This window comes from Pseudophryne corroboree, chromosome 9 (assembly GCF_028390025.1).
Source record: "Pseudophryne corroboree isolate aPseCor3 chromosome 9, aPseCor3.hap2, whole genome shotgun sequence".
Lineage (NCBI taxonomy): Eukaryota > Metazoa > Chordata > Amphibia > Anura > Myobatrachidae > Pseudophryne > Pseudophryne corroboree.
Genome location: NC_086452.1, coordinates 183,819,994 through 183,844,750, shown reverse-complemented (window position 1 = coordinate 183,844,750; position 24,757 = coordinate 183,819,994). Strand labels below are relative to the sequence as shown.

The following is a 24,757-nucleotide window of genomic DNA, read 5'->3' as shown; positions in this document are numbered from 1 at the left end:
CTGTATAGCTTACTTGCATCAGAAAGTGTGTCTCTCACACACAGATCCTGCAGCCTTCCCAGGCAGTCTGCCCATACTAATCAGGTTAGAAGCACTATAACACTCTTACACAGCTGAAACCCTGATTAGCCCTCTGTGAGGCCAAAGACCCGAACTGGGCCCAATGTCTAGAACTCGCCTTATCTCTCTCTCAGAGCCTTTACCCAGCTTTTACAGCAAACAGAAAAGGTTCAGACAAAACAAAAAGCATTTTTCCTAGAAGTTAACATTTTCTAAAACATGTAAGACAAGAACCTGGGACAAATATACCTGCCCTCAAACACTATCCCAGTGTTCTTGTCACATATCCCCCTCCCCTGTTTCGACCTAGGGGCCGGAACACTTGTAGCCCCCAAACAGAAGATGCGAGACAATGCATCTGCGTTGGCCAATTGTGTTCCCGGTCTATGTTCGACAGTAAACTTAAAGTCCTGCAACGCTAGAAACCATCTAGTTACACGAGCATTCTTGCCTCTATTTACATACATCCATTTTAAAGGGGCATGGTCTGTCACTAGTCTGAATTGTCTACCCAAGAGGTAATATCTCAAGGTATCTAGTGCCCACTTAATGGCCAAAGCCTCCTTTTCCACAATGGCATACCTTTTTTCATGCTCATTGAGTTTCCTACTCAAATAAATGATAGGGTGTTCGTCCCCATCTCTGGTTTGGGACAGCACAGCACCTATCCCTACCTCTGAGGCATCTGTCTGTACCACAAATTCTTTTGAAAAATCTGGTGTTATCAACACCGGTTGTGAACACAAAGCCACTTTTAACACTTGGAACGCCTTTTCTGCATCAGGGTTCCATTTCACCACATTTGACTGCTTCCCTTTGGTAAGGTCTGACAACGGCACCGCTGTGGTCGCAAAATTAGGAATAAACCGTCTATAGTACCCAGTAATTCCCAAAAAAGCCCTTACCTGTTTTTTATTCACTGGACGAGGCCAGTTTTGAATAGCATCAACTTTATTCAATTGGGGCCTAATCAGACCTCTGGTATTTGACCTCCTCCATTGCGAGGCAGCACTTCTTTGGGTTAGCAGTTAACCCTGCCTCTCTGATTGAGTCCAGTACTGCTTGTACTTTAACCAAATGGGACCCCCAGTCTGTACTGTGAATTACCACATCATCCAAATAGGCAGCTGCATATTTTCTATGGGGCCTCAAAATTTTATCCATCGCCCGTTGAAAGGTTGCTGGAGCCCCATGCAACCCAAAGGGTAACATCTTATACTGGTACAGCCCCTCCGGAACCGAAAAGGCTGTTTTTTCTTTGGCGCTATCACATAAAGGTATTTGCCAGTAACCTTTGGTCAGGTCCAATGTGGTGAGAAACCTGGCTGTTCCCAGCCTTTCTACAAGCTCATCCACACGGGGCATGGGGTTTGCGTCAAACTTGGACACCTCATTTAACTTACGAAAGTCATTACAGAAGCGTATGCTACCGTCGGGCTTCGGGATGAGCACTATGGGACTGGACCACTCACTGTTAGACTCCTCTATGACTCCCAGTTCTAACATGGTTTTAACTTCCTTAGAAATAGCTTCTTGCTGAGCTTCAGGAATCCTATATGGCTTTAAATGAACCCTGACCCCTGGTTCTGTGACAATGTCATGTTTTATTATGGTCGTTCGGCCAGGCAGCTCTGAAAATACCTCCCTATTTTGGATGAGAAACTCTTTAACCTGATTGTTCTGATCAGCTGATAATGTCTCTGACACCTTCACTGCGGGAAGCAACCGGGGTGAAGATACCGAAGGGCAAGGCTCCGCTGACAGAGACAACCTATCTTTCCAGGGTTTGATTAAGTTAACATGGTAGATCTGTTCGGGTTTTCTCTTTCCCGGCTGGTATACTTTGTAATTAACCTCATTCACTTTTTCCCTAATCTCAAATGGACCCTGCCATTTAGCTAGGAATTTGCTTTCCACAGTGGGTACCAAAACAAGAACTCTATCGCCAGGAGCAAATTCCCGTATCTTGGCACTCCGGTTATAGACCCTCTGTTGAGCACTTTGGGCCTGTTCCATGTGCTCTCTGACAACAGGTACCACGGCTGCAATCCTATCCTGCATTTGTGTTACATGCTCAATAACGCTTCTATAAGGAGTGGGCTGTCCTTCCCACGTCTCTTTGGCAATATCCAACAGCCCTCTGGGGTGTCTACCATACAACAAATCAAATGGAGAAAACCCCGTAGAGGACTGAGGAACTTCTCTGATGGCCATTAACAAGTAGGGCAACAAACAATCCCAGTTTTTCCCATCTCTCTCAACAACCTTTTTTAACATACTTTTTAATGTTTTATTAAACCTTTCCACCAACCCGTCAGTTTGGGGATGGTAGATGGACGTCCTGAGGTGAGTGACCTTAAATAACTTGCACAACTCTTTCATGATCCTTGACATAAATGGAGTACCTTGGTCAGTCAAAATTTCTTTTGGTATTCCCACTCTACTAAATACCTGCACCAGCTCCCTAGCTATCGCCTTGGTTGTGATAGTGCGTAAAGGGACAGCCTCAGGATATCGAGTGGCATAGTCCATAATTACCAGGATATACTGATGGCCCCGAGCAGACTTTAACAAGGGCCCCACGAGATCCATGGCTATTCTGTCAAACGGGACCTCTATAATAGGCATGGGAACTAGTGGGCTCCTGAAATGGGGTCTAGGGGCATGATACTGGCATTCAGGACAAGAAGAACAATATTCAGACACTTCTTTATAAACCCCTGGCCAAAAGAACCTTTGTAAAACTCTTTCAGTGGTTTTTTCTGCCCCTAAATGTCCTGCGGTAACGTGACTATGAGCTAAATCTAGTACCGTTCTCCGATAAGGCTGGGGAACTACCAGCTGTTCCACCACATCCTCACCCCTTTTGACAATGTGGTACAAGAGCTCATTACAGATGGCCATGTGGGGATACGTAACCCTGTCACCTGGTACCACAGGTTCCCCATTAACAATCTTAACATTCTCTCTAGCCTTTATTAAGGTAGGATCCTTTAACTGTTCAGACGCAAACAGATCCTTCTTTACCTCCAGGTCAGGCACGCTTTCAGTTCTAACTACTATGTCTCTGTTCCCGGCAAGAGGGTCCTCACTGGACTCCCCATCTGTCACTTCCCCAGCCAAACTAGCAAAAGGCAAAGGGCCAGAAAGTTCCGAAGACCCACGTACATCCATAAAATCACCGGTATTATCAACTGGCTTTTTACTTCTCACATCTGTTGATAACCGTGATTCCCACAGTTTCCAAAAATGAGGAAAATCCCTCCCTATTATGGCCTCATGCACCAAGGTAGGGACCAGTCCCACTTTAACCATTGCTGACCCACAACAAGTTTCTATATTCACCTCAGCAGTGGCATAATGTTGGGTATCCCCATGTATGCAAGTTACCCCAATAGGTATTTGCTGGACCTTTAAGGGGTTCACTAACCCAGCTTTCACGAGGGTAACTAAACTTCCTGAATCTAGCAAGGCCTCTACCCGGTTACCCTCTAAGAACACATCACACATTTGTTTTTCCAGCTCAGGTGAAGGTACCACAGTACAGGCTAACCTAGCAAAGAAAGACATTCTGCGACATTCAAAGGCAGCATCACAATGCATGGGTTCTTGCGTGACTGGGCAATTGGCAATAACATGACCTGGCATACCACACCTAAAACATTTAACCACACGATTATCAACCCGTTTGGGCAGCATAGACCGTTCTAGCCCCATTGGCCTGTCTCCAGGGCCAGTGTTTACAGTCTCTCCAGCCTTGCGTTCTCTTAACCGCCCAGCAACGTTTTCCCACGGAACAGTCTTACCAGTCTTTACTGAAGGGCGCTGTCGAGGATCTATGGGTTGCTGGGTGGTCATCAGTAGTTCCTCTGCTGCCAAATACCTTTCTACCATGTCCACTAATTGGTCAGCAGTACCCGGGTTTCCATGGCTCACCCACTTGCGCAGGACCATGGGCAAAGATCTCAAGTAGCGGTCCATGACGACTCTTTCCACCATCTGGGGACCAGTTAATGTCTCTGGCTGTAGCCATTTTTTTGTTAGCTGAATAAGGTCGTGCATCTGGGAGCGCGGAGGCTTCTCCATGGCGTACAGCCAACGGTGCACCCGTTGTGCTCGTACTGACAGCGTGACTCCCAGGCGGGTCAGGATCTCAGTCTTTAGTTTATCATAGTCCCGAGCCTCAGCAGGGCTTAAATCAAAGTAAGCTTTTTGGGGCTCACCTGACAGGAAAGGTGCCAGCAGACTGGCCCACTGTGCTTTCGGCCAGTTCTCACGCTCGGCAGTCCTTTCAAACGTGGTCAGATAGGCCTCCACATCATCAGCCTCTGTCATTTTCTGCAGGAAGTGACTGGCCCGTATAGAACTAGAGCTGGTTGGAGCACTGACGGCCACATCTCCAACCCGAGCTGCAAGTCTCTGCACCACTTCTGCTAAGGCCTCTCTATCCTGACGCTGTTGCCTGTAAAGTTCATCAACAACTGCCTGCTGTTGTCTCTTATTTTCCTCCATTGCCACCTGCTGCTGTCTGTTGGCCTCCTGCTGTAGTCTCCAATTTTCCTCCATTGCCACCTGCTGTTGTCTCCTATTTTCTTCCATTGCCACCTGCTGCTGTCGGTTGGCCTCCTGCTGAGCCGCTGTAGCTTGCAGCAAGGCTTTAAGCAGATCCTCCATGTCGACAGATTTTTCAGGCGGCTTTGTAGCTGCTTTCACCCAGGACATATATCAAACCCTCAGGGGTGAGTCTCAGTAACTTCACACTGGGCTGTATCTGCATAAACCACCGTTTTCTGCAGGCCTCACAAAGCTGCTGCTTTCACTTATGCGCAGAACGGGGTTGCTCGCATTCTCCACCAAGTTGTAACACTGTAGGGGTGCAAGGTGCCTTTTCCTGGGGAATATGGCCGCACGCAGCAGCTGAGGAACAACACAAGTCCAGTTTCTGGTACAACTGACCCCGGCCAGTTTTATTGAAACAGAAAATAAAACAAACCCCAAAATAAAAATACCTTGCCTGTCCGGCACTAACTAAACATAAGATGTTCCTAACTGTCACTAAACAAAACACAGAGTTCTTCAGTACATACTGTATAGCTTACTTGCATCAGAAAGCGTGTCTCTCACACACAGATCCTGCAGCCTTCCCAGGCAGTCTGCCCATACTAATCAGGTTAGAAGCACTATAACACTCTTACACAGCTGAAACCCTGATTAGCCCTCTGTGAGGCCAAAGACCCGAACTGGGCCCAATGTCTAGAACTCGCCTTATCTCTCTCTCAGAGCCTTTACCCAGCTTTTACAGCAAACTGAAAAGGTTCAGACAAAACAAAAAGCATTTTTCCTAGAAGTTAACATTTTCTAAAACATGTAAGACAAGAACCTGGGACAAATATACCTGCCCTCAAACACTATCCCAGTGTTCTTGTCACAATACATATCCTACAACATACAAAAATAAAGAAATAAAAAACACAATATTAAACATAATCAATAATCAATAATCATAAAGCAGCCCTCAGAGACCATTCCTACTAATATCAACATGGCAAGTGTGAACCACGGCAATAATATGATGATCTAATGAGAAGCGCTCAAAAATTAATCAAATTTATAAGAAGCAAGTAAACGTTAATTCCTCATTTAGACCAAGTGGTGAGACAGTCTTGAAGTTATATATCAGTTCACATTCTTTCTGTAGCAGCCTTTTATGCCGATCACCCCCTCTCTTCCAAGGTTTGATCTGATCCAACGGCATAAATTTAAAGTCACGTAATGTGTGACCACAGGTCGCAAAATGCCTCGCTACAGGAGGTGTAGTTTGTTCAACCTTGGACATAGCTTTTTTAATTGAAGAACGATGCATAGCAATACGTTCTTTCAATCTCCGGATCGTTTTCCCAATATAGATTAGCTTGCATGGGCACAAAACCAGATACACAACATATTTGCTATCGCAGGTCATGTGATGCCTGAGGACAAATTTCTTTCCAGTTTGCGGATGGATAAAAGTATCGCCAGTAATCATATGCTGGCAATTGACACAGCCACTACACCCATAGGCTCCATTTTTCAAGGATAGCCAATTTGCTCTCAGGGTTCCTGGGCTAATGTCAGAAGATGTAATCATGTCCTTCAGGTTAGAACTTCTTTTATATGCAAAAAGCGGCTTATTTCTGCAAAAAGGACCCATAGTCTGATCTGACTGCAATATATGCCAATGCTGATAGATTGAGCTTCTTAAATGTTGGGATGAAATAGAAAATGTATTTGGAAAAATCATCCGGTCCAAGGCTGTTTTATCCTGAGATTTATTTAACAAAGAACTGCGATCTAATGTGAGGCATCTCTGAATAGCCTCCTCGATCTCCGCTACAGGATAACCTCGTTCAATGAAATCGTTATCCATTTTCCACAAAGCATCTTTTAGTGTGGTCTTATCTGATGTTATTCTTACCACTCGGATCAATTGTGAGAACGGAAGTCCTTTTTTGAGTGGTCTAGGATGAAAGCTCTCACATAGTAATACCGTGTTCTTATCAGTCGGTTTCTTAAAAATTGCCGTATCAAACTTGCCATGATTAATAGAGACCGTAATGTCTAAAAAATCTATACTCTGAGGGCTGCTATTGTGCGTCAACTTGATGGTGCCTGCTTGCATGTTCAATTCATCAATAAAGTTGGACAGTGTACCACTGTCCCCTGTCCAAATTAAAAAAATATCGTCGATAAAACGCACAAAAAAAGCAATGTACTGTGAATATAGAGTGCTGCCCAAAATGTGTTTCTTTTCATACTCATGCATAAATAAATTGGCGTACGATGGGGCCACATTGGACCCCATCGCCGTCCCTCGTAATTGTAGAAAAAAAGAATTTTCAAAAATAAAATAATTTTTATGCAAGATCATATCCAAAAGCAGCACTAAATATTCACAGGGGGGACCTGTATATGCATCATTTGAAGTGATAGATGTTCTTATAGCATCAATACCTTCCTCATGCCCAATATTGGTATAGAGACTCGTAATATCACATGTTGCCAGCAAGCATTTGTCAGGTGGAGGACCAAATGCAGCTAGTCTCTGCAGAAAGTCTGTTGTATCCTTTAAAACTGTCGGTGTGGACCGTACTACCGGCTGCAAAAAATAATCTACAAACTGCGATAAACTTTGGCACAGTGACCCCCTCGAGGAGATAATTGGCCTCCCTGCTATATATATATATATATATATATATATGTAGTTGGGGGGAGGGGGTTTAGCGACCAATGGTGTCTATAAGAATCACACTTTAGGTGTATATTTTCAAAGTAAAATACAATTTATTAGTGTGTACAATTTAAAAAATGACAAGAAACTTTTTCTAAAAAAACTTTTTCTAAAAAAAATGACAATAACTTTTTCTAAAAAAATGGGATAAAAACTATACATACAGAACTATAAAATACCAGTTATAAGTGAATAAATAGTAAAAAAGGATTCCTTAACTTTTAAATTGTACACACTAATAAATTGTATTTTACTTTGAAAATATACACCTAAAGTGTGATTCTTATAGACACCATTGGTCGCTAAACCCCCTCCCCCCAACTACATGTAATTTTCTTACACAGGGAACCGCCATCCCTGTTAGGGGGTAAGCAGACGCCCTTTTTAAAATTCTAGGGAGTGTCAGATAAATATTGTTTTTATTTATATCTAACGTTGATGAACACAAGTGGCGCAGTAATTTTTTCTATTTTCATATATATATATATATATATCAGAATCAGCTTTATTGGCCAGGTGTACTCACGTACACTAGGAATTCTTTGTGGTACAATGCATCGCCAAGCAGCAACATGAAGGGGGAATACATAGCATACGAAGGGGGAAGAACATAGCATACATTACACACATTACACGTATGAGTTGATACTGCACATTGCAACTGTACAATAGACTCAACATATTAGACATATTATACACGTAGGACTAAACACAAAGGCTGCTTAACAGAGCAGCACCGAGGCAGCCATCCGCGGCGCCAACTAGAACTCAAACAATGCACATAATACAGAAGATTTAAGTATTACATCAAAAGATAAACCACACAGACAATAAAGACAGAAAGCATAATGCAGGGTTGATGTAAGCATTTTGGGTAATAACCTTCAGGGGTTGTGTATTCCACCCTCACAAGGTACCAGGTGCGGCAGCCATCTTAGGCGCTCTGTGTAGTATTACCCAGGGTGGAATAGTCTACCACTAGAAGAGAACACAAAACGGGGAGATTGCAGAGTCCTTAGGTTCAGAGTAGGGTTCCAATAAAACCATCAGGTCCATGTATTTTTCATCCCATCCACAAGTTTACCAGATAAGGCAGCCATGTTGGGCGCACTACGAAGGTTACACAGTGGGAGATGAGCCATACAAGGGCCAAATGCATTCACGGGAAAACTGACACGAGTGTAGGAGTATGCTATACCCTGCATGGAAAGATCCAAATGAAGCACACCCTGCCCATGGAGGAACCATCCGAGGCAGCCATGTGAGGCGCACTGTGTAGGTTACTGCTGGCAGGGTGTGCAACCAATGGAGGTACACATTACAGGAATAGCACACCGTGGGGGGAAAGTACCCTGTAAGAAGAAAGAAGAGAAAGACACCTTTGCAGGAAAACATTAATTTGTGAAAATTATAAATGTCCTGGTCTCATGAGAGCAGTGCGGGTGGGTGTGAGAGTGTGGAGTGCACACTAATGTCCAATGGAACTGACCCAGCAAAATCTGGTCCTGATGCGCACGCCCCTCAGTTCCCTGCTCAGCTTGAGGGGTAGTCTTATAGACAAGAGTCAGCACATCCATAGATGAGAAGCATATATAATCCAGATATGGTAGAAATCAGCAGAAATCTATGGCAGTCGACAATAAAGTGCACATTCAAATAAAGTGCATGTTTGAAAAAGCGCAAAATAGGGAGACTTGGCAAAAAGATACAGCAGCATAACATATTATAGCGTCATATAGAGTTATACTCATCAGTGAGACATAGGGCCAAATTCAATCCCATCACAGCCTATTTGAAGGCCATTTCAGTGTTATGTCAACACCTTCATCAGGAGCATAACAAATACTGTCAAATTTATAAAGCATCACATTTCTGAGTTCTCTAATAATACACTGCATTGTAGAATTGGAAGCAGTTAAGGCAGTATGGATGATATAATGGCTAGCATTACCACCTTACAGTGCTGAAAACATGGGTTAAATTCCCAACATGGCCTTAGATGTGTAGAGTTTGTATATTCTCTTTTTGCTTGCATGGGCTTTCTTCGGGTGCTCCTGTTTCCTCCCATAATACAAAAATATACTGTTAGGTAAAAAATAACTATAGTGTGTGTGTGTGTGTGTGTGTGTGTGTGTGTGTGTGTGTGTGTGTGTGTGTGTGTGTGTGTGTGTGTGTGTGTGTGTGTGTGTGTGAGTGATACAGATTGTAAGGTCCATTTGGGAGTTTACAATGTATGGCATATATTCTCTGTAAAGTGCTGTGAAATGTGTGTGAGTTATATAAATAATTGGTAAATACATGATTAAATAAACATCCATGTCAGCCCCCCACACACCTCAATCTCCTATTGAGAATTTCATAGTAGCTTTGAATAAGAACCACTTTCTGTACAGTACATCAGTGGCAAACGCAGGATTTTTAGAGAGGGGTTTCCAAATTTAATCCACAATCTCCCACTCTGCGGAACATTGGAGCAAGCGCGGGAGTGTGGGGGAACTTAGTACCGACCCTGGACATTAATGTACACATTGGTCTTTTTATGTATTGTATACTGTATGTAATACAGTATTACTATTTAACACTATAGTCTTTAGTTTAGGTTGTATCAAACCTATTTAACTAATATAAATAAAATAAGTGGTCAGGGAAAGATTAAACCTCCCATAATAAATACACAAACATAATAGAATCAGTAGGAGACGGAACTGCACCTCCTAAGCTCACATTCTTCCACCTCATGGTACGGCACATGTCTCTTCTTCCTGGCAGCTACTCTCTGGTCCAGTGCATAGATGGTGCACTGAGATCCACACACACAGCAAACTTGGTAGAAGAAGCTGCTACCACTGGGCATGTGCAGCAGCTCAGCTCTGTCCCTTTAATTGCATGATGTGGCTGCATCTCAAATAATTGTATTATATGCTACTGTTATTGCTGTCATAATTTGAACTGCTGGCCAAGAGGAGGGGGTTTCTGGGCAACTGGAAACCCCCCTGCGTTTGCCTATGTACATTGTAGTGATTTTACCTGTTTTGTAGGTAAAGTGAATGTAGTGATTTTACCTGTTTTGTAGGTAAAGCGAATGTAGCGATTTTACCTGTTTTGCTGTGTGACTGATTTCTGCAGATATGTCCCCTGCTGAATTTCCAGTTCCTACTACTAGGACGGTCTTTCCATGGTAGTCTTTTGGTTCTCTGTAAAAACGGCTGTGGGTGTACTGACCTTTAAATTCATGTATTCCTGCCAACAGTGGAAGAAAGATAAATAGTTTGTAAGATAAAACAATATTTCTAAGGGAATTCATATCCCACAGCCTTTAACATTACCTTTTTCCTGTTTCCCCCACTGAGATTAACTCAGCTGCAGGAATGTTTTCTTATGTTTATATGTTAGTTAATATGATGTGAACAAGATAGGAAATATAATTTAAAGACATAGAAAATAATACCAAGCTTTATAAATAGACTCGTTACCAGCCCATCAAAATGATGGAACAACATCACAGTAATGTCAGCGCCAGTGGCTGAGCACGCCCAAACAGAGCAACACTTGAATTTTCTGTTGGGCTCCATCTAGTGACCGCCAGCGTGCAAAACACTTTAATTCCCCCATAGAGGTGAGGAGCCGTGTTAGCCTTTTATTATATAGAATGAACGGACACAGGATTGTGAAAGCACTACCTACTTATAACAGGGACACTACTTATCACATTATTAATAAGGGGAACACCATATCATAGTATCTGTAATGGGGGCAGTACTCATTTTATTTTTAAATGGGTGCTGTAATATTTATCTTAATACTAGTGGGGTGATTAATTACTCTGGCTCCCCCTGCTGTTGTGCACACTGGTACTCATTATGGGGAAATACTCCGTAGGTGCGAATAAATGATCACCCCAAACCAGAGGACTATGTTGAACAGCACTTGTTGTCTTACACAATTAAAGGGTTAAAACTGGATGTGTAACATCTGATATTACCGTGTGCTTCTGCATATACCGCATGAGGCTTAAAGATATGAAATCCATCACACATAAGTTGCAGTTTGTGTTTTCATCCTCCAAACTGTAGCAGAGTAATGCCCCTGTTTTATGGCTAAAGGCCACAACTAATGTGCAGCAGTTGGCAAACAGCACCAAATAGCGCTTAGTAAATAAACTAATGTTCTGTGCTGGACATTGCAGCAATATGTTGATAAACGTTTGTCTCTGTTCTGCAGCCCATTGTTAGAGTCTGTCAGGGCTGGACTGCCCATCTGGTACTTCTGGTAAATGCCAGAAGGACTAATGGCCTGTAGGGCCACACAGAGCCGGGATTGCTGTGCGTAGCGCAGTTTACCGCTCACTATTTTGCCTGCTTACCCGCCCACCCGACCTGCCTCTCTCCAAGAATGATGGGGGCATGCCGCAAGTCCATGCCCCCATGACTCGAGGAAGTCCCCGGTGAGCAGTGGCCATGCCCCCTTTTATCCTACCTGCTTGACATTTATGTCATTTTGTAGTCTCTCGCCAACTGTGTGATGTTACTGTAATATTTTGATGTATGCTTTGTACTTACACTAAGGCTCAGCACCATAATTTGGTGTCCTGGTGCCCTGTGCCGGCCATGACCCCTGAGCATATCACATCATGCAGAGGAGTCAGGGTCACCATTGGTGGGAATTACAGCAGTGCAGGAGCATCCTTAGTGGGCTGTAAGAGCTGCAGTGTGCATGTCAGAAGCATCCTTAGGACACTCCAGGTGGCACTCCAACAGAGATTCTGGCACCCTATGAGCCAGATGCAGATACTGTGGGGCAGCGGCAGTGCGGCCCACAGGGCTCTGATTTCTGTTTGGTCGCACCACTCGCACATCCTTAGTTATGGCCCTGCTAGGGCTAACTGTTGTGTATTGTACTTAGGCCCGGTAATTCAGTTGTGTTTTTATGTTACCCCTTGTCAGAGGCGTCACCGGGTGTGGTGACTCCCGGTGCGCACCCCTGACCTCCTGCCGCGATCGTGGCAAAAAGGGGTGTGGTCTTACACTTAGGGTGTGTGGCTTCATGGGGATCCCGGAATTGTCACTCCGGGGGCGTGCCCAGCATCTCCGGAGATGCTGGGCTTCCCCCAGAGACAGTCTCTGTGCGCTGTCGGCTCCTCTTCTATGACAGGAGCCGGGTGCTGTAGGAAACTTTCTCACTGCAGCACCTGGCTTCTGTCACTGCGGAGGAGCTGACATTTGGTGTCACCCCCCTCCAGGTGTCACACCCGGGTGTGGGCCGCACCCCCCGCACCCTCCTTGTGACGCCGCTGCCCCTTGTGTGGTGCTGCTGACGACTTGCGGGCCGCGGCACCTAATAAATAAAAGATGATACTAATTCAACTCTATGCAATGATAAAATGATGATTGGCTTTTGTATTTATTCATTACCTGGAAAAGAATCTAGAGGCAAATAATGATCAACCTGCTGACCATTACAGACCAAAACAGCATCAAAATGCTCCATCTGCTGAATACCGCACTTCTCTGTCCGGACCTCCCATTGCCCTGTCCTGCAGAAATCTGAGCTCTTTGTCACATGACAGACCTCAGTCTTAAAGAGAACAGAAACAACAGGGATATCATATGACTATTATACATTGCTGAGGATATTGTCAATAGTTTTTCATACAGTAAATCCATAATGCAAATATTTTCCTACTATATTGGATCGTCCAGGAGACTCAAAGCAGCCTCTTGGATCCAGTGAAGTGTGTTATTAGGGAGCTCAGTGTCACAATTAGTAACAAATGTATCAATCCAGGTCCTTCCACCTGCTGCCTGATACCACAAACTGTGGTACAGTAATTCCCACTTCAACCTTACCTCTAGGACATATCAGAGGAGTGAATTATTTATGTATTTATTTATTTATTTATTTATTTATTTATTTATTTTATAACAATTTCTTATATAGCAGCAGCACTTTACAATTGGAAACAACAGTGATAAAATAAAAAAGCATAAAACAATTGGAAACAACAAAACTGGGTAATGACAGACAGTCATAGAGGTAGGAAGGCCCTGCTTGAAAACTTACAAACTAGAGGGAAATAGGCATTGATACACAAGGATAGGTGTTATCTATTGCATAATGGTCCACCAGTTTACAAAGATTCTTGGTAGGCTGTATAATATGGTCACACACGATTTTGGCATGGCGCCAGGAGGATGTGGTAATGAAGAAAGAGAAAATATATGAGGATATGTGTGGACTGTACAATGGGGATGTAATTGGATATGAAAGCTTGAGATGGTTATTATATGTGCGGTTCCGTAATATGATAAGCTTACTTGAAGAGATTAGTGTTCAGGGAATGCTTGAAGGTTTGGAGACTAGAGGTGAATTGCAAAGTAGGCAAGCATGAACTGTATTACATTTAGTGAACTGACATACAAGTGATGATATAAACCAGAATAGAGGCATAAATATAAGCAGGTGCATTCTCCAGATTTCAGAGGCTTCACTTACCAAAGTGACAGTCGGTGCAGCAGCTCAGAGTCTATCACTCTCAGGGTTTGGGAGATACAGGCTGTCCCTGGAGAATGCTGTGGCTGCAGTGCCGGCTTCTACACAGTGACAGGAGCAGGGTGCTGCACATAATGTTACAGTGCAGCACCCTGCTCCTGTCACTGAGCATGAGCCAGCATTTTGGTGTCCCCCCTCAGTGGGTGACACTCGAGTGCGGGCTGCACTCCCCTTGTAACACCACTGCCTGATTTACATATAATGCAATCCTTACAAAAGTCAAATTAACATTACCTGCTATACTTCTTCTTTAGTTTCTTTTACTATCACTCCTCCTCTGACATGTAAACCCCCTTTACTGTTATTTGGCCAGTGGTGGTATATACTAAATATTAGTATTGCTTTATCCTCCTTCCTTCTATCTATGCTGATGATCCACAAAGCCTCATTCTCACTGTACCTCATTAAAATAACTAATACACAATTTCATTTCAGGGTCTCTTACTTCTAGGACTGCTTTTTGAGTGGCAACCTAATAAGTCAGTCAATGCTTTATATACATAGGCGTGCGCAGAACATTTTATTAGGGGGTGCACCATCGGAGGGGCGTGGTTAGCACCACCTACTGGGCGTGTCTAGTACCGCCTATTGACACTCAATACAATATAAATCACATACCGCAAGAGGCGTGGCCACTGCAAACATGTGTCAATATGACACGCCATCTGTTTCTCATCACTCTTGGAGCATTCCTTTCTATTCCATATGACCTTACCTATATGGTGGTTTCTTACAACAGGGAACCTCTGAAGATGCTCTCTGCCCAGTGAGGGCATTTCTTCAGTCTATAATTACTATTCATGTAGGAAATCGTATGGTCCGGAAGATGCCTGTTTGTGTAGGAATACAACCAAGATCATCATCATGCAACAGACGTTCAACAAGACTCGTGTCATCTTCTGCCCCCGGCATCTCTCAGCCGCACCATCATCTCTTCCCTGTGTCTCTCAGCCCCTCCATCACCTCCTCTCCCTGCATCGTCTCTCACCCTCACAATCATGCCCTCCCTGCTTGATCTCTCATCCACCCACACCATCATCTCCCTGCCATGCATCTCTCACAATCCACCTCACTTTGTATCTCTCAGTCTCCCCCTTCCCTCTGTGCCTCTCAGTCCCCCATTCACTCTGTGCCTCTCAGTCCCCCATTCACTCTGTGCCTCTCAACCTTCATTCTGTGTCTTCCAGCCTACCACCCTTCACTCCGTGTCTCTCAGCCTGCCCCCTTCATTCTGTGTCTTCCAGCCTCCCACCATTCACTCCGTGTCTCTCAGCCTGCCCCCTTCATTCTGTGTCTTCCAGCCTCCCACCATTCACTCCGTGTCTCTCAGCCTGCCCCCTTCATTCTGTGTCTTCCAGCCTCCCACCATTCACTCCGTGTCTCTCAGCCTGCCCTCTTCACTCTGTGTCTTCCAGCCTCCCACCCTTCACTCCGTGTCTCTCAGCCTGCCCTCTTCACTCTGTGTCTTCCAGCCTCCCACCCTTCACTCCGTGTCTCTCAGCCTGCCCTCTTCACTCTGTGTCTTCCAGCCTCCCACCCTTCACTCCGTGTCTCTCAGCCTGCCCTCTTCACTCTGTGTCTTCCAGCCTCCCACCCTTCACTCCGTGTCTCTCAGCCTGCCCTCTTCACTCTGTGTCTTCCAGCCTCCCACCCTTCACTCCGTGTCTCTCAGCCTGCCCTCTTCACTTTGTGTCTTTCAGTCTCCACCTCCCTTCACTCTCTGTCCAGTGCCGCTTACACACAATGCCCATAGTAGTAATGCCCCTTACACAATGACCCTAGTTGTGCTCCTTACACAATGCCCACTGTAATTGTGCCCATTACACAATGCCCAGCAGTAGTTGTGCCCCATACACATTGCCCAGACAGTAGTTGTGCCCCATACACAATGCCCAGACAGTAGTTGTGCCCCATACACAATTCCCACAAAAGCAGTGCCTCTTACACAATGCCCATCGTAGTGCCCTTTACATAATGCCCATAGTAGTAGTGCCCCTTACACAATGCCCACAATAGTAGTGCCCCTTATACAATGCCCACACAGTAGCTGTACCCCTTAAACAATGCCTATATATTAGTGACCCTTGCACAATGCCCATAGTAATAGTGCCCCTCACGCAATGCCCATAGTAATAGTGCCCCTCACGCAAATGCCCATAGTAATAGTGCCCCTCATGCAATGCCATAGTAATAGTGCCCCTCACGCAATGCCCATAGTATTAGTGCCCCTCACGCAATGCCCATAGTAATAGTGCCCCTCACGCAATGCCCATAGTAATAGTGCCCCTCACGTAATGCCCATAGTAATAGTGCCCCTCACGTAATGCCCATAGTAATAGTGCCCCTCACGCAGTGCCCATAGTAATAGTGCCCCTCACGTAATGCCCATAGTTATAGTGCCCCTCACATAATGCCCATAGTAATAGTGCCCCTCATGCAATGCCCATAGTAATAGTGCCCCTCATGCAATGCCATAGTAATAGTGCCCCTCACATAATGCCCATAGTAATAGTGCCCCTCACGCAATGCCCATAGTAATAGTGCCCCTCACGCAATGCCCATATAATAGTGCCCCTCACATAATGCCCATAGTAATAGTGCCCCTCATGCAATGCCATAGTAATAGTGCCCCTCACGCAATGCCATAGTAATAGTGCCCCTCACGCAATGCCATAGTAATAGTGCCTCTTACACAATACCTTTAGTTGTGGCCCTTACGCTATTATTCCTCCGATTCCTCCTCCTCCTAGGAACGCTGTTATGTGGCGTGGCAAACATGAGTAGAGAGAGAAGTGAGCACAGGCGCGCTGGCGGACGCGCGGCGTGTCGTCAAGAAGCAGAGCCAGGAGAACTAGGTTCCGTGACTTCCGTTCCGTCTCTTCAGTGCAGTGTGCGGCCACTACTAAAGTAAACTGACAGTCCCTCCTGATCGGGCAGCAGGCGGTGGAGACTGTAATGACCAACACTCGTCTCGGCAGTCACTGCAGCAGTGCTGCTGCAGGCGTAGCGTGTGTGCGAGGGGTGCCGGACATTAGGGGGTGCCTGTGCGCACCAGGCACCCCCCGTGCGCACGCCTATGTTTATATACTGAGTATGCACAGAATGACACAGGCCGGTCGGCAGCCAGAGCCAAGCTACAGAAACATTTCAACCTGTCTGTCATTATATTGGGAGTGTTTTCTAGCATGTGAAGCATTTAAGGATTGTGTCACTAAGTAATTGGAAAATGTTAGGGAGACCTTTGAGCTACTCCCTAATGTCAATATGCAAACAAGGTACTCCAATCTACTAATACTGCTGCTGCTGCTGCTACTACTACTACTACTACTACCACCACCACCACCACTACTACTATTATTACCACTACTACTACAACTACAACTACTACTACTACCACCACCACCACCACTACTACTATTATTACCACTACTACTACAACAACTACTACTACTACTACTACTACTACTACTACTACCACCACCACCACTACTATCATTACTACTACTACTACTACTACTACTACTACTACTACTACCACCACCACCACTACTATCATTACTAATACTACTACTACTACTACCACCACCACTACTACCACCACCACTACTACTACTACTGCCACCACTACTACTACTACCACTACTACTACCACCACCACCACCACTACTACTACCACCACCACTTCTATCAATACTACTACTGTCACTACTACTACTATTATTGCTATCACTACTATTACTACTACTGCTACTACTACTACTACTACTGATCCCTCCTCTTCCTCCTGCTCTACCTGTTAAAGCAAGCTGAGAAGTTGCCAATGTCAACAGACAGAGAGGAGGGGGGTGCAAATCCCCACCCCTAAATTCCCTTCCGCACACTGAAAATTACCTGTATCCATCCCTGAACCTATCTGGTAATAAAATTCAGAGAATTAGTCACAAATGTTTGCAAACACATGTTTAGCTGCAGGCCACGTCACGGCTTCTCCGATACAGCAGTCCTAACCTACATAATAGCAGTGCCCACATAGGGCCATGTAATTTGTCACAGTAGGCCTCATGATAAAGGCTATTACTAAAACACTTCCAGACAGAGAGCTAACTTACCCAGGAGCCACCCCCAGGATCTCCCATTGGCACTACAAGGAACAGCATGCCTTCCAAATGCTGCTCCCATTCAATGCCTCTTGCACACAAGCAGACAAACAATTTGGCAGTTGCTCAATCATACCTGGAGATAATTATATATCAGATGCTGGAAGGGGGAGGGGTCACAGACAAACAACAGACAGAGAGGAGGGGGGTGCAAATCCCCACCCCTAAATTCCCTTCCGCACACTGAAAATTACCTGTAACCATCCCTGAACCTATCTGGTAATAAAATTCAGAGAATTAGTCACAAATGTTTGCAAACACATGTTTAGCTGCTGGCCACGTCACGGCTTCTCCGATACAGCAGTCCTAACCTACATAATAGCAGTGCCCACATAGGGCCATGTAATTTGTCACAGTAGGCCTCATGATAAAGGCTATTACTAAAACACTTCCAGACAGAGAGCTAACTTACCCAGGAGCCACCCCCAGGATCTCCCATTGGCACTACAAGGAACAGCATGCCTTCCAAATGCTGCTCCCATTCAATGCCTCTTGCACACAAGCAGACAAACAATTTGGCAGTTGCTCAATCATACCTGGAGATAATTATATATCAGGTGCTGGAAGGGGGAGGGGTCACAGACAAACAACAGACAGAGAGGAGGGGGGTGCAAATCCCCACCCCTAAATTCCCTTCCGCACACTGAAAATTACCTGTAACCATCCCTGAACCTATCTGGTAATAAAATTCAGAGAATTAGTCACAAATGTTTGCAAACACATGTTTAGCTGCTGGCCACGTCACAGCTTCTCCGATTCAGCAGTCCTAACCTACATAATAGCAGTGCCCACATAGGGCCATGTAATTTGTCACAGTAGGCCTCATGATAAAGGCTATTACTAAAACACTTCCAGACAGAGAGCTAACTTACCCAGGAGCCACCCCCAGGATCTCCCATTGGCACTACAAGGAACAGCATGCCTTCCAAATGCTGCTCCCATTCAATGCCTCTTGCACACAAGCAGACAAACAATTTGGCAGTTGCTCAATCATACCTGGAGATAATTATATATCAGGTGCTGGAAGGGGGAAGGGTCACAGACAAACAACAGACAGAGAGGAGGGGGGTGCAAATCCCCACCCCTAAATTCCCTTCCGCACACTGAAAATTACCTGTAACCATCCCTGAACCTATCTGGTAATAAAGTTCAGAGAATTAGTCACAAATGTTTGCAAACACATGTTTAGCTGCTTGCCACGTCACGGCTTCTCCGATATAGCAGTCCTAACCTACATAATAGCAGTGCCCACATAGGGCCATGTAATTTGTCACAGTAGGCCTCATGATAAAGGCTATTACTAAAACACTTCCAGACAGAGAGCTAACTTACCCAGGAGCCACCCCCAGGATCTCCCATTGGCACTACAAGGAACAGCATGCCTTCCAAATGCTGCTCCCATTCAATGCCTCTTGCACACAAGCAGACAAACAATTTGGCAGTTGCTCAATCATACCTGGAGATAATTATATATCAGGTGCTGGAAGGGGGAGGGGTCACAGACAAACAACAGACAGAGAGGAGGGGGGTGCAAATCCCCACCCCTAAATTCCCTTCCGCACACTGAAAATTACCTGTAACCATCCCTGAACCTATCTGGTAATAAAATTCAGAGAATTAGTCACAAATGTTTGCAAACACATGTTTAGCTGCTGGCCCCGTCACGGCTTCTCCGATACAGCAGTCCTAACCTACATAATAGCAGTGCCCACATAGGGCCATGTAATTTGTCACAGTAGGCCTCATGATAAAGGCTATTACTAAAACACTTCCAGACAGAGAGCTAACTTACCCAGGAGCCACCCCCAGGATCTCCCATTGGCACTACAAGGAACAGCATGCCTTCCAAATGCTGCTCCCATTCAATGCCTTTTGACACAAGCAGACAAACAATTTGGCAGTTGCTCAATCATACCTGGAGATAATTATATATCAGGTGCTGGAAGGGGGAGGGGTCACAGACAAACAACAGACAGAGAGGAGGGGGGTGCAAATCCCCACCCCTAAATTCCCTTCCGCACACTGAAAATTACCTGTAACCATCCCTGAACCTATCTGGTAATAAAATTCAGAGAATTAGTCACAAATGTTTGCAAACACATGTTTAGCTGCTGGCCACGTCACGGCTTCTCCGATACAGCAGTCCTAACCTACATAATAGCAGTGCCCACATAGGGCCATGTAATTTGTCACAGTAGGCCTCATGATAAAGGCTATTACTAAAACACTTCCAGACAGAGAGCTAACTTACCCAGGAGCCACCCCCAGGATCTCCCATTGGCACTACAAGGAACAGCATGCCTTCCAAATGCTGCTCCCATTCAATGCCTTCTGCACACAAGCAGACAAACAATTTGGCAGTTGCTCAATCATACCTGGAGATAATTATATATCAGGTGCTGGAAGGGGGAGGGGTCACAGACAAACAACAGACAGAGAGGAGGGGGGTGCAAATCCCCACCCCTAAATTCCCTTCCGCACACTGAAAATGACCTGTAACCATCCCTGAACCTATCTGGTAATAAAATTCAGAGAATTAGTCACAAATGTTTGCAAACACATGTTTAGCTGCTGGCCACATCACGGCTTCTCCGATACAGCAGTCCTAACCTACATAATAGCAGTGCCCACATAGGGCCATGTAATTTGTCACAGTAGGCCTCATGATAAGGGCTATTACTAAAACACTTCCAGACAGAGAGCTAACTTACCCAGGAGCCACCCCCAGGATCTCCCATTGGAACTACAAGGAACAGCATGCCTTCCAAATGCTGCTCCCATTCAATGCCTCTTGCACACAAGCAGACAAACAATTTGGCAGTTGCTCAATCATACCTGGAGATAATTATATATCAGGTGCTGGAAGGGGGAGGGGTCACAGACAAACAACAGACAGAGAGGAGGGGGGTGCAAATCCCCACCCCTAAATTCCCTTCCGCACACTGAAAATTACCTGTAACCATCCCTGAACCTATCTGGTAATAAAATTCAGAGAATTAGTCACAAATGTTTGCAAACACATGTTTAGCTGCTGGCCACGTCACGGCTTCTCCGATACAGCAGTCCTAACCTACATAATAGCAGTGCCCACATAGGGCCATGTAATTTGTCACAGTAGGCCTCGTGATAAAGGCTACTACTAAAACACTTCCAGACAGAGAGCTAACTTACCCAGGAGCCACCCCCAGGATCTCCCATTGGCACTACAAGGAACAGCATGCCTTCCAAATGCTGCTCCCATTCAATGCCTTCTGCACACAAGCAGACAAACAATTTGGCAGTTGCTCAATCATACCTGGAGATAATTATATATCAGGTGCTGGAAGGGGGAGGGGTCACAGACAAACAACAGACAGAGAGGAGGGGGGTGCAAATCCCCACCCCTAAATTCCCTTCCGCACACTGAAAATTACCTGTAAACATCCCTGAACCTATCTGGTAATAAAATTCAGAGAATTAGTCACAAATGTTTGCAAACACATGTTTAGCTGCTGGCCACGTCACGGCTTCTCCGATACATCAGTCCTAACCTACATAATAGCAGTGCACACATAGGGCCATGTAATTTGTCACAGTAGGCCTCATGATAAAGGCTATTACTAAAACACTTCCAGACAGAGAGCTAACTTACCCAGGAGCCACCCCCAGGATCTCCCATTGGCACTACAAGGAACAGCATGCCTTCCAAATGCTGCTCCCATTCAATGCCTTTTGACACAAGCAGACAAACAATTTGGCAGTTGCTCAATCATACCTGGAGATAATTATATATCAGGTGCTGGAAGGGGGAGGGGTCACAGACAAACAACAGACAGAGAGGAGGGGGGTGCAAATCCCCACCCCTAAATTCCCTTCCGCACACTGAAAATTACCTGTAACCATCCCTGAACCTATCTGGTAATAAAATTCAGAGAATTAGTCACAAATGTTTGCAAACACATGTTTAGCTGCTGGCCACGACACGGCTTCTCCGATACAGCAGTCCTAACCTACATAATAGCAGTGCCCACATAGGGCCATGTAATTTGTCACAGTAGGCCTCATGATAAAGGCTATTACTAAAACACTTCCAGACAGAGAGCTAACTTACCCAGGAGCCACCCCCAGGATCTCCCATTGGCACTACAAGGAACAGCATGCCTTCCAAATGCTGCTCCCATTCAATGCCTCTTGCACACAAGCAGACAAACAATTTGGCAGTTGCTCAATCATACCTGGAGATAATTATATATCAGGAGCTGGAAGGGGGAGGGGTCACAGACAAACAACAGACAGAGAGGAGGGGGGTGCAAATCCCCACCCCTAAATTCCCTTCCGCACACTGAAAATTACCTGTAACCATCCCTGAACCTATCTGGTAATAAAATTCAGAGAATTAGTCACAAATGTTTGCAAACACATGTTTAGCTGCTGGCCACGTCACGGCTTCTCCGATACAGCAGTCCTAACCTACATAATAGCAGTGCCCACATAGGGCCATGTAATTTGTCACAGTAGGCCTCATGATAAAGGCTATTACTAAAACACTGCCAGACAGAGAGCTAACTTACCCAGGAGCCACCCCCAGGATCTCCCATTGGCACTACAAGGAACAGCATGCCTTCCAAATGCTGCTCCCATTCAATGCCTCTTGCACACAAGCAGACAAACAATTTGGCAGTTGCTCAATCATACCTGGAGATAATTATATATCAGGTGCTGGAAGGGGGAGGGGTCACAGACAAACAACAGACAGAGAGGAGGGGGGTGCAAATCCCCACCCCTAAATTCCCTTCCGCACACTGAAAATTACCTGTAACCATCCCTGAACCTATCTGGTAATAAAATTCAGAGAATTAGTCACAAATGTTTGCAAACACATGTTTAGCTGCTGGCCACATCACGGCTTCTCCGATACAGCAGTCCTAACCTACATAATAGCAGTGCCCACATAGGGCCATGTAATTTGTCACAGTAGGCCTCATGATAAGGGCTATTACTAAAACACTTCCAGACAGAGAGCTAACTTACCCAGGAGCCACCCCCAGGATCTCCCATTGGCACTACAAGGAACAGCATGCCTTCCAAATGCTGCTCCCATTCAATGCCTCTTGCACACAAGCAGACAAACAATTTGGCAGTTGCTCAATCATACCTGGAGATAATTATATATCAGGTGCTGGAAGGGGGAGGGGTCACAGACAAACAACAGACAGAGAGGAGGGGGGTGCAAATCCCCACCCCTAAATTCCCTTCCGCACACTGAAAATTACCTGTAAACATCCCTGAACCTATCTGGTAATAAAATTCAAAGAATTAGTCACAAATGTTTGCAAACACATGTTTAGCTGCTGGCCACGTCACGGCTTCTCCGATACAGCAGTCCTAACCTACATAATAGCAGTGCCCACATAGGGCCATGTAATTTGTCACAGTAGGCCTCATGATAAAGGCTATTACTAAAACACTTCCAGACAGAGAGCTAACTTACCCAGGAGCCACCCCCAGGATCTCCCATTGGCACTACAAGGAACAGCATGCCTTCCAAATGCTGCTCCCATTCAATGCCTTTTGACACAAGCAGACAAACAATTTGGCAGTTGCTCAATCATACCTGGAGATAATTATATATCAGGTGCTGGAAGGGGGAGGGGTCACAGACAAACAACAGACAGAGAGGAGGGGGGTGCAAATCCCCACCCCTAAATTCCCTTCCGCACACTGAAAATTACCTGTAACCATCCCTGAACCTATCTGGTAATAAAATTCAGAGAATTAGTCACAAATGTTTGCAAACACATGTTTAGCTGCTGGCCACGACACGGCTTCTCCGATACAGCAGTCCTAACCTACATAATAGCAGTGCCCACATAGGGCCATGTAATTTGTCACAGTAGGCCTCATGATAAAGGCTATTACTAAAACACTTCCAGACAGAGAGCTAACTTACCCAGGAGCCACCCCCAGGATCTCCCATTGGCACTACAAGGAACAGCATGCCTTCCAAATGCTGCTCCCATTCAATGCCTCTTGCACACAAGCAGACAAACAATTTGGCAGTTGCTCAATCATACCTGGAGATAATTATATATCAGGAGCTGGAAGGGGGAGGGGTCACAGACAAACAACAGACAGAGAGGAGGGGGGTGCAAATCCCCACCCCTAAATTCCCTTCCGCACACTGAAAATTACCTGTAACCATCCCTGAACCTATCTGGTAATAAAATTCAGAGAATTAGTCACAAATGTTTGCAAACACATGTTTAGCTGCTGGCCACGTCACGGCTTCTCCGATACAGCAGTCCTAACCTACATAATAGCAGTGCCCACATAGGGCCATGTAATTTGTCACAGTAGGCCTCATGATAAAGGCTATTACTAAAACACTGCCAGACAGAGAGCTAACTTACCCAGGAGCCACCCCCAGGATCTCCCATTGGCACTACAAGGAACAGCATGCCTTCCAAATGCTGCTCCCATTCAATGCCTCTTGCACACAAGCAGACAAACAATTTGGCAGTTGCTCAATCATACCTGGAGATAATTATATATCAGGTGCTGGAAGGGGGAGGGGTCACAGACAAACAACAGACAGAGAGGAGGGGGGTGCAAATCCCCACCCCTAAATTCCCTTCCGCACACTGAAAATTACCTGTAACCATCCCTGAACCTATCTGGTAATAAAATTCAGAGAATTAGTCACAAATGTTTGCAAACACATGTTTAGCTGCTGGCCACATCACGG

At 45.3% G+C, this 24,757-nt stretch overlaps 1 protein-coding gene across 5 annotated transcripts in view; it reads right to left on the bottom strand.

Moving 5' to 3' along the window:
• Positions 1 to 24,757, bottom strand: part of LOC134957819 (dimethylaniline monooxygenase [N-oxide-forming] 2-like) — a 102,521-nt gene that overhangs the window by 47,537 nt on the left and 30,227 nt on the right. For all 5 annotated transcript variants that reach the window (XM_063940006.1, XM_063940007.1, XM_063940005.1 and 2 more), the window contains 2 exons: positions 12,739 to 12,901; positions 10,425 to 10,567 (listed from right to left, as the gene is read on the bottom strand). In XM_063940006.1, coding sequence (XP_063796076.1) covers positions 10,425 to 10,567; positions 12,739 to 12,901 — 306 coding nt within the window. The remainder of the gene's footprint in view (positions 1 to 10,424; positions 10,568 to 12,738; positions 12,902 to 24,757) is intronic.